Raw genomic sequence first — 19,348 nt, forward strand, 5'->3', positions numbered from 1 at the left:
CCACAATGCAGAATTTTTTTCCATAATTCCAGTGTTATTTCTGGAGTTGTGCCTGATGCATTTGCCACCAATGAGTAACAATTATTAAAGTTGCGTTTGCACTTCAACCCAAGTTGGCATAATTTTTGGTGTTTGGTGTTTGGCACCCTATTCTTTCGGCACAGCTATGCTGTGATGATTGACACAGTCCACAGTGAGCTACTGCCTGTGTTCCACTGCGTCAATAGGTCCAACTGTGTAAAATTCATAGCAGAAGAGAGGACAAAGTAAACCTATTTTATTGATTAATGTTGAATCATTGTTTAGTTATTGTATGGCACTAATAATACATTACTTTATGCATTTCAACTTAATAATACAATAGGATGAGCTGTTTACTGCCATTTAGGAGGGATATTCCATGTTCTCAGTAATAACCTTTTTGTTTTATTTAGAGTAGGCATTTTGTAGGCATGGAAAATTAATAATCGCTGCTTCATTTTTGCTGGTGCTTTCGGTCTAATATCATTATTCCCATCCATGTTCAGATTCAGTAAACCTTTGGGCATACAAACCGCCACATTATTAATATTTCAGTCAGCAATTAATAAATACAAATTCTGACTTCACCTTTGGGGATCTATCTGGGTCATTCCTATAACATGAATTAAATGATTCTTCTACCTTTAACTAATAATTAGAGGATTCAGATGACAACCTGTGGAAGATATGCCTCAATGCTTTGCCGCATCTGGTTCTTTGGCAGATTTTCCTGGCACTTCAGTTAATGGGTTTGACTTTGCCAATAGGTCTTTCATGTGGTTAAATTGCAGATGGGCTGTCTGTACTGCCTTGTTCTTGTACTTTATGTTTTGCTCCTTGCTCATTTTAGGAAAACATGCCATTTCTTTAAAAAAAAAAAAAAACAGAATAAAATCTTTCATTGCCCTATACCGATAGCTTTTACTTTCTAAGAGTCTTCTAAAGGTTGCTTTGAAAGCAAACACATGTGGCCCTCAATTCAAATCTAAAGCTGTGAAGTGATAAAATTAGGCATTTAATGGGGTGTCTGTGAAATTTAGCATTTTCGCTAATAATGCAATGGCAGGGTTTTACTTTTCTAGTACCTGTGACCAGATCACTGTACTGAATGGATCCCTTAGGATTTTTACTATCCATAGGCTGCTTGCTGTGTCATTATGATATTATAATGTAACATATAATGGAAAGATTAGAATATATAATGAGAATATGAAATGACAGAAATGAAAGTGGAAACAGAAAGTTGTGTTCTGAATATGTTCTGGTTTGCATTCTAGCATTAATATACAATGTAGCGAATACAAGCAGGTTAAATACTATAATATAAAACAATGGTTATTTATATGTATGTGCATCTATACAATTATTAGGCTACAGACAATTTCATTTATGCCTATAGCTTGGTTAAGTTATACTTGCGATGACTATTTGTGTTTGATATTCTGTTAATTCTTCAGATGCACTAGATAAAGCATACTGTTATTGGCATGTTGAAGCCTTGGTAGTGTGAGATTAAATATTGTGTGGAACTCTCTCCTTTATTGTGTAGCTCATTTCATCCATAAAAAGTATTTTAAGGGGGGGGTCTCAAAATGCTGAATTTGTGTGTCATTTATCTACATAAGTGATCCAATTACACATTTTTAAATTCATTTTTGTAAAAATTTACATTTTCATTAGCATCTTTGATGTTTTATGCAAATGTATTATATATATATATATATATATATATATATATATATATATATATATATATATATATATATGTGTGTGCCTCCAAACATTATTGATAAGATTCTTTTATAATGATGCACAGCACTAGGTACAGGTCCAGCCACCAGAAATTCAAAAGTCAGTGAGGGTGTTTAAGTTGACTCCAAAACAATGCAGTATACCTTCAGCAGAACAATTTACTTATCCCTGTAACTACCTGTAAGACTACAGGTGTGTTAAATACAGTGGATAATGCATCCCCTACTGTAATTTATATAGATATTATATGTTACCAAGGAGTTCTCTGACCATATAAAATACAAGGCCGCAGGCCGAGTGCTTTTATACAGGTCACATAACTCCAGGGGAGCCAGACTGGAGAAGGAGGAGCAAGCATTTGTTCTGTTTTAAATTAGGAAGTGGAGAAGTCAAGCAGGAGGGGCAGAAGCTGGAGGAAACACTGTGGGGAGAGTGCAGCAGTGGCAACTGCTGTCTCTTTAACTTATAAAGTGCATGTTCTGACATAGGATCATGCTGTTTATAAGGATATAATTTACAGTTTGGTCCCATAGGAAAATTACCAAACTGATACTAATGGAAGAACCAAGGGCTGGTTCTTAAAACCTGTCTGCCTTTGGAACTATTCTATTATGATAAGATGTCATTAAAATACATTACCATATATCCACTGTTTTGATCCAGAGGAAGGTAAAAAAAAAAACAACCTGAAGCTGGTGCCAATTATGCCTCAAGAGGGAAAAAATTCCTTCCTGACCCCCATGGTGATAGGAAACATTTCCTGGATCAAGCAATAGTAGTTAACATGAATTAAATACAATGCTGACTCTCAAGTTTATACCGTACAAAGATACAGAGACCACAATATAACAATGCATTCAGGAAAACATCCACATTCAGTTATTAATAGATAATATGAAAACAAAAAGAAGAGAAACTCCTATCATTTTGCAAAATATGCAAAAAGGGGGAGGGTTGGTGGGATGTTTCTACCTGCTCAGAAAATAAGGAAGTGAGTGCTTCTTTTTCTGACATCACATCTATCTCTTTCTCCACCCCCCAGCCCAGTTTTCTTTTTCCTTAACTCTTTCCTTCTCACCTAATCACAGTTGCACCTGGTTCAGCCCCTAGGTGTTGAGATGGTGAGGCTGTTGAGGCTGTTTGCAATGTATTTGGGCTAAATGTCTGATTCTTCCCAGATCAATCAAACTTCTGTTTAGCAAAGCTTTTTCTTAATGCATTTGTTTTATTTTAATTACTCTGTATCTGACCACTGAGATGCATAAGCTTGCCATGAGTTTCTTGTTTCAAACAGATAGCACATTAATAATTTAGACACTATGGTGATTTATGGTTATTGGGCAATAGGTCATTTGTTAGAATATATTGGCATATGTTAATCTGACTAGGTCCAGTGAGCCTCATTCATAATGCAGAGTTGTCATAGTTTATAACTATTAACCAGCATTGCTCTGAAGAATTTCCATTATTCAAATATTCTAATAAAACTGTTATTTTTAGTCAGTAAGTGCTCTTCATGGAAAAATGTTGTGTTTACCAAACATTACCTATTAATCTGAACAAAACAAAAATATTCTGAATAGTTAAAAAACCATAAATATGTCAAATATAAATCAAAAACGCAAAAACAGATACAATTTTACATGTAAAATAGTCTATATACAATTCTAAAGTTAATTTTTTACATGTTTCTATTTAAAGGAATGAATTTTAATTTTGAATTATTTGCCTTTCTCTTCTGCCTCTTTCCAGGTTTCAAATGGGGGTCACTGACCCCAGCAGCCAAAAACTATTTCTCTGTGAGGCTACAATTTTATTATTATTGTTAAGTTTTATTATCTATCTTTCTGTGCAGGCCCTCTGCTATTCATATTCCAATCTCTTGGTTAAACCACTGCCTGGTTACTACAGTAAAAAAAAGACCCTAGCAACCAGATAGCTGCTAAAATACAGAATGGAGAGCTGCTGAACAAAAAGCTAAATAACTAAAAACCATCAAAAATATAAAATGAATGCCAGTTGCAAATTATCTCAGAATATGTCTACATTAAAAGTGAATTTAAAGGTGAACTACCCCTTTAATAGAGTAATATACTTTGTAATACAATTATGAAAAATTGTTTATTTCTTGAGTAAACTAGGTTATTTTTTTACAGTTCAAAGCATGCCTCAGTATTATCTTTATTAAGATAACAATGAATATTTATGTTTTTGCTGAATGGTGTTCTCTTATTCTACAAACTGAAGGGACATGCAGGATCCACTTTTACTGTATGCTCTATGGAGCATTAGACCTTCCTCCTTCTGAGGAGAAATCATGGGAGTGTCAATGTGCAAGGATCCCCCTGCCACCCCATTCACTAGTCCTGTCTTCCTGAGCAGTGAGCCTATCCTTTAAAAAGTGCACCCTCCCCATTGTTCTAAATTAAGCTGCAGATGGGCCAACTATGTGCTGCCCTCAGCTAGTGGCAGAGATATTTTGCACATGAGCTGAACCAAGAGCAGTATGCAGAACCTGCCACCTCTGAGGATCAATCCAGAGCAATAGCATGGGTGCTTTTTTTGTAGGGGTGCATTTTCTTTATAATAGATTTGCAGAGAATGACCAGGTTAGGGGTCATGGGGGTTCCTTACAAGTCAGCATGTTTTATATTTCAGTATAGTTCAGTATCGGTACTTACATTTCTTCCCTGTTGCTATGTTTGTGTAGCTTGCATGCGGATGGCAATTTGACAAGGCATATCATGCAGTGCAAGCTGCAGTACTTGAACCTTAATGGCTGCATATTTGCTGGTACATTTGTAGGATATATTTATTAACAGGCTGCACTTCACAAGGAGTGGTGCAGTATATCATTATTTTTTTTCTCAGACAACCTTTTGATTACCTGGAATGGCATCCTGTAATAATAAAATACTAGTATAATGTATATATATATATATATATATATATATATAGATATATATATTCCTATGGCTTCTTAGCATACAATACAATCTCACAAAAAGTCATTTAAAGTAATTAAACTGATAGGGATCATTAGAGGAAGCCTTTAGGGACACCCTAGCATAGCAAAGAGATACGTATTACATCCTTTTACAACGTAAAAATGTGAAATGCTATATTCAGTATATTCAGTTAGATGGAAACCTGTATGATGACAATCTGGCTGACATTTTCTGAATTGCATAGACTGCCATTTATTCAGTAAATGCTTTACATTGTTATTTTTTATATATATATATATTTTTTTTTTTTTTACTTATAATTTATGATTATAATGGTGTAAGATAACCATGTAAAATACAGTGATCAGATGGTGTTAAAGAAAATACACAGCTTTATAAATCTGCCATTCATTTTTTACACCAATTTTCTTGCATAATTATTTTACAGGGCATGTTAAATTGGCCTCTTAATTGACATCTACTTTTAGGGTACACAACCCAAAAATGAGTAAAAAACAAAATTGAGTTACATGCACATGAGATCATGCCATTAGTAGTACTAAGTAATACTCTGAGAGATATTAACAAATTAATGTACAGGTATGCGATCTGTTAGCCAGAAAGCCGACTGACTCGGGTATTACCTGTATTATATATTGTTAAATTGTCTAATAGGTATTTGTATAAATGAATTGTCTTGAGTTTCCACAATAATGTTGCACCTACTTGTGTAGAACTGATCTCAGAAACTTCATAAACATTGGTGTTTATTTTAATATTTTTCTAGGTCTATGGAAATGCAGGACTTAGCAAGTCCACACAATCGTGTTAGTAGTGGAGATACATCTGGAGCCTCCAAACTGGATAAGGCTAATATTAACAGCACCTCCATTACAACAAATGGGACAGGAGGTAGGCTCTTTTTATATGCCACATTGCAATAAATAACCTCTGTTATCGATTGTATGGATTTTTTTATTTTTATTAGTGAAATATAGATTCTTTAAAAAAATTGCTATCATAGAGAGCCAAATACCTGATGTATAGTAAAACTTGTTATACATATGTAACCAATGATGGGATCCTAAAATGTTTAAGCTAAGGGGCTCTCCATGGCACTGAATGAAAAAAAAGGTTTTGGTCCATTTAAACAAAAAAATTAATTGTACCCCTATCTAATAATATAATAATAGACAGTATATAGAGTGAGCAAACATATGATTGTGCAAATGTGCAGCAAAAATAGACCTGTAGAAAAAATATATGTTAAAACAAAGAGAAAAAAATCTGGCCCACATTGGCTTGAAATTTGACAGTCCATCACAACCATATAATCCTGTGCAAAGGCTTTTACAATTTCCATTCTTATAAATAGTCTCAGATGTACTGCACTCTGTTGTCCTCTTTGCCCTTATCTGTCAGTGGGGCAAGACCTATATATTAGTTATTGGAATTAGAACCAAATTTATCTGAAGTTCTGAGAACATCTCAGCTGCTGCCCCGTGGCAATTCATCTTATTTAGACATGTGGCATGCAACAAGCTTGTTCCTAACTAAATGCTGGGCAATAGCCAAAACATTAAGTGCCCTGTAATTACAGTGATTTCCCACAGATATTTAGACCAGCGGAAAGAAACACTTGTCCAGTTCATAGGTAGGTAAGGCAAATACTAAATTTATTCTATAAAAATGGGTATATTTGTACAAAAATTCAACACTTTCAAATATTTTAAATAAATACTTACTGATACATTAATAAACCATTGTATAATTGCCCTTCTCAGGGGAGAACATGACTGTTCTAAATACCGCTGACTGGCTGCTTAGCTGCGGCACACCCTCTGCTGCTACAAGTATGGATTCCTACAGTACATTGCATGGTGTGTAATAATACAGCTGTGTTGGTTGTGTTTCATATATCTGACTGCTTTGGTTTGCTGTGGGTGCTTCATTTCTGTGTATTTTGTTTCATTGTTTTAACCTTTTTTATTTTTCCTGAAAATTTAATTTGCTATTTTAATACACAAATATAATTACAATATTTTTGCTTAAAATAGTATATTATTTACCATATGCTAAAAATAAGCAAACTAAAATTTTGACTAGTCCTTTTTTTATATTTTAAAATAGTTAGTTTCAAGTGATCATAAATCAGGCGTATATTTTTGTACAATTTGTATGAACTCAGTATCATCTAAAAAGCAGTCTTGGGCAATCCAGAAGCTGGGAAGTAAAGTGTAACAGTATCCCGCTGTTATGCTGATAAATTATTCTAGCCAAGAGCAGTAAATAATTGATTAGCCTTTGTCCATTTAACTGTTTTCAACTATTTAATTTATCTCAGTGGAACATTTCACTTCCAAACATGCTTCATTGATGCCATCTGAATATGGAACTAGTGCACTTTTCAGTTCACTACTTGCCTAAATCGCGCAATTTCAACTTTTAAAACAATTTCAGCTTCTGTGGCTGTGAGGTTGTGAGGCATTTTCCCACACGTCTAAACTCTATGGCTTAATATATTAAAATACAATAGGACCAATTGAGACATAGTGAACAGTAACTCCCTTTGTGCCCTGCCACAGTTATTTTAAATAACCCCTTTTGTAGCCTATGGAAGCTTCTCCATGCTTGAACAGATCTAAGGTTCATTCACTTAAACATAATTTGAATTTGCTCAGGACAGGAAAATATCTCAGAGGCAATTGAAACTCAAGAGACACAACTTTAAGCTTCAAATTTACTGGACCCTCCAGCTGATGCTGCACTATAACTCCCATCATGCTTACCTAACCTTTTTATGTTGCATGGCCACAACATTTTATGTGATCATAATCCTTTCAGTTTCAGGATTACACAAATTTGTCAGCTTGTTGGCAACTATTTCATGCCCTTAGCACTCGTTAAGTTAAATAGTTGTTTTTCAGTTGGAAAACCTGAATAAAAGGGTAATTTCTTTTTTTTTTTTTTAACACAAGCTGATTTTCTTTTCTCTTGAATTGTAGGTGAAATATAAACACAGTTTTTGATATTTCGAGTTTCATTTATAGAACAAGTTTATTTGCTGACTAAATTATTATTGTTAGTGAAAGCCCTCATTTGGCTGAGTATTGAGATATAAAGTATTTTTTACCATATTTCCTGGTTAATCTGGCAAAAATGTATACAATAGGGGGCATGGAAAACTAGTGAATATATCCCAGAATACTATTTTTCAAACCGTCACTCTTTATAAAAAAAAAAAATACAAAAAGTTGCATAAAAAGAAATAATCCTCAGTAAGTAAGTAAAAGTTGTTGAGGTTCTATAGGAAGCAATGAGAAATAACTATTAATATTCTAGTTTATTAAAACATTCAAAATGTTCAAAAATTAATTTGAAAAAATTATTTAAGAAAAATATGTTTTTTATTCTTGACCTTGAAATTTGCTAAATGGGCCTCCCCTCCTCAGATTGCTTTTATTCTTTTTTTCTAAAATATAAATACAGACACGATGCAAAAGGAGAATTTGACAATAAAAATACAGTGTAAAGCTCAGAAACAGAAGGTATACACATAGAACTGCCTCAAAATCAAAAATTACCTGTTTTAACATAAGGAATTATGGATGGAGACATGCAAATCAACCTTAATGTCCCTGTGGCCAACAATGCATCCAGAGCTGCTAGTTTAGTGGCACAGATACAGTCTAATAATTCAGAACCATATGGCCCCACAAAAACTCTGCTTTCTTATGAATCTCTCCATTACTAGTAAAACAAATTAAATGAAAATCTGCAACTGCCACTTCATGTACAAGGTATGGCTGTAAATTTGCAAGTTACTTGCTGATTGTTTAATATGTAGTTCTGCCAAGCAAGGTACTTTTACCCCATCATTAATGTTCGCTCTAATTCCTTCTCAGCTATGTGCGCAAAAAAATATATTTTGTGTGCACATTTTAAACTTGTGTGCACATTTTTAAAAACTATGTGCTCAGGTCAGAATAAATATACAAAATTCCTTGTGTGCACCACAATTTGTTGTGTGCACTGGCCTCAAAATTTGTGGGGGTGCACACACGCACACAGTTTAGAGAGAGCAATGCCCAACATACTCTGCAAGTTCAGGTATAGGACCCGTTATCCGAAATCCAAGGGTATTCCGGATAAGGGGTCTTTCTGTAATTTGGATCTCCATATTCTAAGTCTATTAAAAAATCAATAAAACATTAATTAAACCCAATAGGATTTTTTTTGCATCTAATAAGGATTAATTATAGCGTAGTTGGGATCAAATACAAGGTACTATTTTATTATTATATGTCTGTTATATTACACAGAAAAAGGAAATCAATTTTAAAAATCTGAATTATTTGATTAAAATGAAGTCTATGGGAGTCAGGCTTTCCGTCATTCGGATCTTTCTGGATAATGGGTTTCCGGATAACAGATCCCATACCTGTATATCTACTTCCAAAATACATAACTTCAATTATTTTAATGTTTTCCCTTATACATGAAAGCAATTACTGTCAATACACCATACTGGCATCACAAAGCATTGTGCAAGGGAAAGGCAGGTACAAGTTCCAGTTGCATTCTAGGATTAAAATGTATCTGTACCTGTTTTTGCACCCTGCACTTTGCCCTATTTGTAAATAAGCCCTCTTGTCTTTTATGGGTCAATTTTCGAGTTTGTGAATTTGAGTTTATTTTGGCGCTTATTTATTAATAAGGAAAGCTCACTAGAATAAAAAAAACAGGAATGTCTTGAATTTTTCGAGTTTACAAGAAAAAATTTGAGTTTTAAAATATGACTTAACTTTGCCTATGACAACTGCCATTGACTTCTATAGAAACCTCGCAAGCTTTTGCATGGTCAATTTTTACATTCAGGAAGTTTTCAGGGTTTTTGTACTTAATAAAGACCGGACATTCAACTTATTGAGCCATAACTTGAATTCGAGCTTTTCAAGCGAAAAAAAAAAATCAAACTCGACCGTTGATAACTCACTCCTCTAGTCTGTCTCTAAATATATGATATACAGACTGCAGATTATAAGATCTTGGTGGGACACGGTCAAAATTATAAACATTTTCAAAAGTATAGAATATAAGAAAGAGAAATCTTTTCAAATACAATGTGTAAATAAAGACTTTATTCAGTATTCAGTGAACTTAAAAAATAGTCAATTAGATCCAACTGAGAACTGGAGCCAAGCACCAAGAAAACACTTTTCATATTATGTGTGCTGCAGGTTAGGCATTTATAAATGGTACTATGCCTCTGTAGGTAGGGTAATATACATACAAGTCAAGATTGTCAATATAAAAATTATGGTTATCCAAGCTTTCCAGATAAAATGTCCCATACCTGTACATTAAAGGAGAAGGAAAGGCTAAATCACTGTGGGATGCCAAATGTTAGGCACCCCCCAGTGGTTGTAATCTCTTACCTGATACCCCTGGCTGGTGCTCCTATTAGAAGATAACTGCACTGACCCAGGGTATATGTGAGTGAGCGTTCCTCTTCCTTCTGTCTTCTTTATTCAGAATCCCGGGGCCAACACATGCGCATTTGAGTGAAAAAGTAGCTTTTCACTCTCCTGCGCACACGCGAAAAATGAGGTAGTAGAAATAGCTTCTTTTCTGCTGACCCCTTTTAAGGCTGAAACGGAAACAACTTTCATCTTTTCCCCAACTACTCCAGTGTGTGAATCACTCCAAATGAATTGCATTGGAAAGTGTACTGTTTAGTTTATTAACTTTATACAACCCCTCCCTTCCAACTCTGTTGTGACCATTTTGTTAGCAGGGGCTCATTATGCATGGGTATTTTCTGTGCATTGGTAATATAAATATCTATCTCACAAGGGACAAACTACATCTTCAACTGTTTGCCCTGTAGCTCAAGTAATAACAAAAAACATTGATTTTTGGTAAATAAAATAACAGGCATAAGGTATACTCAACACACGTCATATTCATTAAACTAATGTTGAACAAGGAGGTGTGCTTCCCCCTTAAGCCCCTGTTCAGCACAGGAATTGGATCAGCTGGAGGATGGCCTATGAACCTTCTTCTCCAGTTTAAGCATGTTTGAGCAGGGACTTATAAAATGAGTAAGAAATAAACAGATGTGTTGGAGTAAGTCAGGATTAAGATGAGACCTTCTTTAATTAGCACAACTTATAGCTAAATGTATCTTCTACTACAACACTACCTGATGCCTAGATTCCAAGCTTATATAAGAAGGATCCTGTGATTATTTACACTGTGTAACCAAAAGTATTTGGACACATACCAGTTCAACAGCTTATTTGAAGACCAAAGGTATTAACATGAAGTGGGTACTATATTTCCTGCTTAAACAGCCATTACTTCGGGGAAGGCTCTTTACCAGATGGTAGGACATTGATGGTGGGATTAGCTTTCTTTTACATGTAAGAGGTTGGGCACTGATGTTGGGCGATCACACCTAGTTCACATTTGCAAGCAAGGTGTTTTTTTGGGCTAAGGTCAGGAGTCAACTTTGTCAGGACAATGTTCAAAGTTTAAGTAAATGTTATACCTACAGCACCCTCATGTCTGGGGTAATACAATTACAATACAAAAAGGTATTGTTTTGAACATAAACACAACATAACTCCATATCCCTCACCACACCTGGGCTTCACAGTTAGGGTTGTATCACAGCACAGTTAAAAACTACAGTTCTATGTGTTTTCCAAAGCTTGGCCTGTCAAATCTGTTTACAAGAACAAGAATTATACAGATTATAAACTTCACCCTAACACACTATGCATTTTATTTGGTAAAGAGATAAACTTGCAACAGATGGACAGTGCCATGGGATGTTATTTTGTTCTTTATGTGGTTATCACAGTCACTCCCAACCTTTCTACAAAATCATTCTCATGCAAGTCATCTAATGTGGTCTACTTTATCCTATATGTGAAATGTCTAATTGCAGGGTTATATGTGCCTAAAACTGAACCAACACTACTATATTTCAACTAACAACTAGGTGTTAATTATGTTAACTCCTGCAGAGGGCTCTTAGCTGAGGAAAGTTGATCAATATCTGTATGGGAATGGATTTTACAAACACGCATTAGATGACAGTTTTTTGCCCTGTGTCAGTTTGTCTAATTGTAATGATCATTTAGTTGCTGCATTATAACATGCCTGAAGTATGCATAGTGAATTTGCACAAAATAGAACACAAGCAGTGAATACCTGTGGTTGTCAGACACCTGAACTGCTGGTCTATAGGCTGAACTGCATAAACATCAGGTGCTTGGTGTGAGTCTGCAATGAGATACTATATACATTAGTACAGCAGCCTATCATTAACCCAGCACATCATGAAGCTGTCTGCTCACTAAACATACTTTCCTTTTAAAGGGGACCTGTCACCCTAAGAAATAATTTGAAATTCTTTTCTATTGTGTTTGTTAAGCAAAATTAACTTCACTTACACTATATAAGTAATATAAATCTTGTTTCCTTAAGTCCTGGAATGACATAAATACAGCATAGACAGCCACCATTTTGTGGACACTGTTATTAAAGGACAAGGAAAGGTTAATATAAATTAAATGTAAGTCTAAAGGCATTCTTTTTAAGTACTTACTGCATATCTAAATTCCCAGATCCCTGCTTGCTTCTCTGAGATATGGTGCTGGCAGCCTACAGTGACATCACTGAAATCTCTCTGTCCTTCCTGTAGGCTGCCAGCGGCAGCCTTCCTATTCTCTGAGCATGTGTGTAACTTGATCCTGTCTCCTGTTCTGAGCTACACATGCCCACCAGCCAATCAGAAGCGGATCTGACAGAGGGGAGGGGGGGAGGGAATGAAACACATGTGCAGTATGAAGCAAGGAGGGAAAGGAAGGGAGAATACCTTTTTAGAGATGGCTGCCTGTTCTAGAAAATGTGAAGTAAGTGTGACTGAGTAAATATTTGATTAGGTGAGCCAAAGTGTGGCGTTTTTACTAAACAATAGGAGGACTATTGGGCAGTATTCTTTTTAAATTTTGACTTGCATTCTCCTTTAAGGCAAGCTTTGTATCACCCCAAATCTTGTGTATGTGCCAGAATGGGGGACCAGATACCCAGGCCCATGCACTGGCTACACAATTAGATGGTTAGGAGGGAGGGGGAAAGTGAGAGCTGAATTGAAAGTTAAAGTACTTTTCTGCCAATATATGATTGACAGTTGCATTTAGCAAACATCCGTCATAAAACATAAAAAGCCTCCTTAATGAAGAAATACTTTATTTCCTGTTAAATATACACTATAAGCCAGTTATTTTGGTGAATACCACATATCACATCTTTTGGCAATGATTTTTAGGTTCAAGGATTTCTCCTGTCCCAGTATGAGTAAAACCACGGTGGCTCTTCTGGTTCTTATAATAGCTGAAATCAGTCTGGCTTTTATGTGTGCTATACTGTTTGCCCTTCTTGGGATGTTTGCGTGTTTGCATTGAGACTTTGGTATTACTAGTGAAAAAGGCATGAGGTTTTATTGTAAATGTAGAGAGGAATCTCATGTCTGCTTATTCTTCTATGTAGTGTCTCTTCTTGCAGTCAAAACAGAGCCCATGAACAACAGTGAAACAGCTACAACAACAGGAGATGGATCACTTGACACTTTCACTGGGTCAGGTAAAGCAAAACAATCACCTTATAGTTAAGGAGTTAAAGAATATATCCAGAATAGAAAACATTTATGTTAAAATGATTCATATGCTAGAGCAGGGCAGTGATAAGCCCATTAGGGCCATACCTATGAAAAGGTGAAGAGAAAATTCTTAACAATCTCCAAAAATGCTCCAAGTAAAGGGAAAGTAAGGATAGCCCTGATATTGAGAAATGAATGATATGGAATCTAAAACATGTATTGGATCTGTTAAATAAAATGCTTGAAAAATTTATGTTTTATTTTCCATAATTTGAAACACAATTCTTTGCTTAAATGGATATATCTTTCCCATAATTTGGAGCTTTCTGAATATTTTTTTTTTATAAGAGACCTGATACTTGTATGCTACTTTTTTTATGTAAGTTTTTTGTTGTTTACAGAAAAAAAATGAGCTGACTGGGGCTTGGGCAAATAAAATTTACATGTGATACAATGATAAAAATATTTAATTGATCACTATTTCACCTTTACTAACTGTTCTTGAGATGTATGCATTATAATAAGAACAATAAGCTTAATTTTTAAAAGACCAGGCCATGAACCAACATATTTAAATGAATGGCACTAAAAAGGATAATCAAGTTACAGTCTGGAAAGAGGTGAAATAGAAAGCTGAATAATTCAAAAACCCTACAAAAAAACACACTTCCAGTAGCAAATTTTCTTGAATAGGTCCATCAATTATACACAAAAACATAATTTAAAGATGATGTCCCCAATTGATTTACACAAAAGAAACGCAAACAGGCTTTGGTTGCTACACATTTGCAGTTCTGAAATGTTCAGTAAGAACCTTCTATACCAGCAGGTTTCTATACAGGTCCAGTGACAGTTACATTGGATAGGAGATACCTTTAAGGCTTTGTTCAGTTGGCCTTTATGGCTTACATCACCCTGGGCATTATGCCTCTGCCATCAGGTGAAAAGCACCCATGTTTAAATGTCACTGCATTCCATAGCAAGTTGTTGGATAACCTGGTGTTTAAAGTAAAAGTAGTGGTGACAGGTGGACCTCAAAAATGCAAAAGATACATTTCTGAGCTGAGCACTGCCTGTGTTGGGTAGTAGAGGTAATAAAAAAAGACAGGCAATATTTGCTCAGGGATGCCTGAACTATGGGCCTTTAGATGTTAAAATACAACTTTTGGCAAGGGCCATATTTTGCACCTCCATGCCTGGAGCAAAAAAAGAAGGGCCCCAATTTAAGAAATATCAGATATATCTAATTTAACAACAGTCTAGAGATGGTGGTTTTATGTTGTTTTATTAAGTGTCCTACCTACAACTGCAATCTAGAGGGCCCAGGGTGCTTCCATCTACTTAGACACCTATTAAGACAGCTTTACATTTAGTTTATGCATTCAGTTGTCTGGAGATGCTGGGGAGAAAAGGTACAACAACAGGCAGAAAACAGTAGGGTAGAAATCCAAGCTACAGTATGCACCTTAAAAGGCAGCCTATCTGAAAATTAACTTTGCTTATAATATAGATAGTGATATTGGCCTTAGTTTCTAGGTCTTTAGCCTGCAGTTTGAAAAGCTCTGCAGATTACCATGCCACATTTTTAATATTGTTACTATGTTGTATTACTATCTATCTATTATATATACCCTCTACTATTCCAATATGTCATGCCAACTGCTGTGTAGTTTTATGGTAAGTGGTAACCTTGCAACAAGCATTTAAATTCCAAAATGCAGAGTTTGCATCATAGTAGAAATTAAAAGGTAAAGTGCCACTTTAAAGAAGCCACTACACCTTGGATTGTACCGTATATGGGCAGTCTGCATGTTAGTTTACATTCTTTAAAAATTGCCATAGGAAAATAGATCAAGTATGTGTTTTTGCTTAAATAAAACTGCCTAGTGGTTCTAGTAAATTCATGTGGTGAGACATTAACTATCCAGAGCATATTTATTTTTAGCCCATATGATATGAGACATTTGCCTTAATTAAAGGCCTGAAAGCTTTTGCTGTTGCCGATGTGTAGATTTAGTTTTGTACAAATAGTTTCATACTATGTAGTCCTATTTTACACTAAAGTAACCCATTTTTCCAGCATTTATGAACTATGATAGAGCTGTTAGTGCATAAAAACAGGATATTTATGGAACTGAGTTTTGTAAGCATGTTTCATGTTTTACAGTAATAACAAGCAGTGGCTACAGTCCAAGATCAGCACACCAGTACTCGCCTCAGCTATATCCTTCTAAGTAAGTGACAAGTTATTTAACTTATGAGGAAAACTGTAAACCCGTGCTAGTCAAGCTGTAGCTCTATATAAGCTGTGACCCTCGCTGACTCTTATGATGTTGCTAAGCTACCAAAGATTGCCAGAGGATTCTGGGGGGTGTCATTCACCAATAGCTTGGCTAGGCTTCTTTTAATTGCATCCTAAGATTGAGCACTGAAAGAATTTTTGGTATCAGCCATCTCTTAATCTGCCATTAGCAGCTTAACTAAATAACTGATGTTCTTCCATCTAAGGCTATATACACATATGGAACACCATACATAAAATATACATTTTTTAAAGAAATGCACTTGTATTGCTACTACTAAGATTAGTTAAAGTGATAATGACATGTTCCTTTAATTGCGGGAACTGCTGCCGGTGTACATATAGATGCATTACTCTGAGGTTACTACTGATGATTCACTCTGCCCTAGGCCTGTATAAGTAAAAGAACCACCTCTCTGCACTCATCAAAGTTAAACCATTGAGTATTAATGACAATGCCCTTAGTGTGAGTTGGGGAGTGATTTACTATTTAAATGATGAAGTAAGGCATAAAGTAATTTATATAATAGACTGTAGGTTTACAGAGTTTGTTGTATGTATGTATGTATATCTTTATTTATAAAGCGCTACTTATGTACGCAGCGCTGTACAGTAGAATACATTAATACAAACAGGGTGTTAATAAGATAATAGATAAATACAAAGTATAATAATAAATACAGATAAATACAGCAGCAATAAGTTAAGAGTCGAGGACACAAGAGGAAGGAGGTCCCTGCCCCGTAGAGCTTACAATTTATATGGGAGGGGTAACTAACAGACACAAATAGGCAAATACAGTATAAGTGCTGTAGGTCACAGTGGGTGACATTACAATATAAGTGCCAGTTCCCAGATCAGGTGATGGGCGAGTGCTCCAAAAGGTAGTCTTTAACCTTAGTTTTAAAAAGACTGGGGGAGGATTCTCTCCGGAGGAAATCAGGGAGATAAAAACATCTCAGTTTGTTGTAGAAAAAGTACTGTGTCTTTGAAGCCCTGGATTTATAGTTGGTGCACACCTAGTCACCTTATATTGATCCCTGCCCCCTGTGCATGCGCAGTAGCTCCTCTACTCATCTTCTCCCCACAGCTCCCCCACTGCCCCTCGTCCCTCACTCTACTCATCTGGTTCCGGAGCACTGAGGAATTGGCATGCAGAGATGTTAAACAAATCTCCTGCTCACCTATTCCCCCAGTGCTCTGGGAAAAACAAATACGGCTGGGCAGCATGCTTCCCCTAAAGTCACGCCGCCCTAGGCCTGGGCTTTTATGGCCTTCCTAAAAATCCAGGCCTGTGAAGACCGATAGATGCCTTCAAATATCTTGCTCAATATGAAGTTTTTGTTAATGTATGCTTACATTATTCAAAGGTCATCTAGTGGTTCTTAGTCTGTCATTACCCCTGTTGTGGATATTTATGACAGAATGAATGAGTAGGCCATATCAACAGACTCCCCTCCATTCTAGATTATGGGATTTGGCTTTATTGAAATAAAGTTATCACTATGCTGTTGCAGACATTGAAACCTTAGCTTATAAGGAAACTAACCAGGAAGTGACCACGATGGAAATTAATATTCTCCTAGGTACCTATCCATTCAGTATCAGATCAGCAGTGGTGTGCAGTATATCTACCAATGAAAGAAACAAGTAGGTATAGTATAGGATGTTCCATTTAATCAAATTTCCATGAAAAAGATCCACTGTTAAAAATCCCTTAATTCATTTAGAAACCCCATTTGATGGAACAAATGTACTGTAGGCCTTCCAAAGCAAAGGCCTTCCAAAAGCTTGAGCTGTTAATGTGCACCACTGTCCCACTGAGTGCAAAAGTAATAAACAAAGGAAGACAAAACAAAAGAGAGCTTAAATGTAAGCTAATAAGCACCACGTAAATATGTAAATATGATATGAATGTAGAATAAAGAAGATATATTTTGAATTAACATTTCAATTCATGATAAAACTCCCCTAGTCGGATGCATTTCAATATTCCTATATTCCATCATCCAAGGCCTTACCAACTAGAGATTTCTAAGCTTCAAAACAGTACAGTACAGTACAGTAACAGCAAGAAATCTCTAAGCTTCAACTTTTGTTGGCATTTTGCAAAAAAATTCTCCCATGACAAAATGTGGAATTTCGCTGCAAACCCATGCCTTGCGAAACAATTTGCTCATCACTATTAGAACCCTTTTGTTATAGCTTTATGCATTTTTTAAATCATGTCCATTGTAACTGTACATTATCTTCTACTTTTTATTTTCATTGCTTCCCACACTACTAAGGTCATTCATGTCTAGTCAAATACTTTTCCTTCCTTCTATTTTGCTCATGTTTCATTTTCTCGTGATTAACTTATTATCCTCTGTTTTTCTGTTGTATGTATCCCAGCTGTTTGCCTTGTTGTCTTCCACTACATGGTTTCTCTGTTCATTTGTCTCTGCTACTTACAATTCTTTTATTATAATCCTTGTTTTCAAAAATTCGCCCCTCTACTGTCCAGTTCCTTCCTTTGTTCTTATTATACATCTTGTTCTAAAAAGAATTCCATCTTTTGTGTTTTTTGGTCTCCTTTATTTTTCCTGCTGTTGAACTTAAAAATCTAACCTTTGTGTTGTCAGTTACCTTTACACAGTACCTTAAAAGAAACCCGCAGTAGCAGGATTGCAAAATGTTCCCACAGTCACGCAAAAAATCCAATATATTTAAAGTACTTGCGTCAACATGTGCTCCTTGCACTTCCATATAGTTTGCTTCCTCCTGCCTCCTTTTCCAAATCAAACACTATTGCGTCTTATTGATGCAGGCCCCTATGGGAACCCTGGAGCTACTGCCAGCGCAGCAGAAGAATCAGGTGCACACATCACTCTCACTGAATGATAAAAATGATACCAACCACAATTTTCAGTGCAATTGAGTCTGATTTACGTTAAGTGCATGTGCCTCAATTTAAATTTATCAGCTGCAAATGCAATTTAGTAAGTAAATAACCCCTAAAATTGTTACATTTTAAACATTTCCTTATCTTTCCATTTCTTGACTTTTTTCTCTTCATATATTTGTTGCTATGCTAATGCTTTTTTGTTTTACAACTCTATATTTTGGTTTAATATTGATCTGATATTTTTTCTGAGGATGTGTCAACCCGTGGCTTTTGCAGAGACATAGGGGCCGATCCACTAAAGGTCATTAACGCTTAACGCATAGTTTTATGCGTTAAAAAGTGTTCGATAATTAAGTACCGATTCATCAAAGTCATTTCACATGCATTACTACTCATATCGCATGCGCAAAAATCCTGATTATCACAAAACATTGTTTCCATTGCATTGAGGTAATTATCTAATAGAAATAATACTAACCGATAATTCACAGACATATCTGAAGTGTTAAAAGCATAAAATGTGGCGATAATTACTATGAAACTTAACGCCTCCCAGTAATAGACATTACTAAACAAAATTGCAGCTGGTGATTGTCTGTGGTGTGAAGTTTGTAGTCGGATTTTTTCAAGTATGTGATCGTCCTAGAGTGATGCATCCTCCAGTTTTCAGGGAAATGGTAATTTTCAGAATGGTAGTTTTCAGAAAGTAACGTTTACGTGCGTAATAGCGTACGCTAATATTGCATGCTAGGAAATAAAGCATAAAT

General features: G+C 35.6%; 1 protein-coding gene across 15 annotated transcripts in view; it reads left to right on the forward strand.

The window, feature by feature from the left end:
* The window catches only part of eya4 (EYA transcriptional coactivator and phosphatase 4), a 171,958-nt gene that overhangs the window by 96,493 nt on the left and 56,117 nt on the right, over positions 1 to 19,348 (forward strand). For 5 of the 15 annotated variants that reach the window (XM_004914593.4, XM_012963589.3, XM_004914592.4 and 2 more), the window contains 4 exons: positions 5,509 to 5,633; positions 6,506 to 6,574; positions 13,284 to 13,376; positions 15,560 to 15,626. In XM_004914593.4, coding sequence (XP_004914650.1) covers positions 5,509 to 5,633; positions 6,506 to 6,574; positions 13,284 to 13,376; positions 15,560 to 15,626 — 354 coding nt within the window. Of the gene's footprint in view, positions 1 to 5,508; positions 5,634 to 6,505; positions 6,602 to 13,283; positions 13,377 to 15,559; positions 15,627 to 19,348 lie in introns of all 15 variants that reach the window. The other 10 variants (XM_031902413.1, XM_031902414.1, XM_031902412.1 and 7 more) reach the window with 4 other exon arrangements.

Source organism: Xenopus tropicalis, chromosome 5 (genome assembly GCF_000004195.4).
Source record: "Xenopus tropicalis strain Nigerian chromosome 5, UCB_Xtro_10.0, whole genome shotgun sequence".
Lineage (NCBI taxonomy): Eukaryota > Metazoa > Chordata > Amphibia > Anura > Pipidae > Xenopus > Xenopus tropicalis.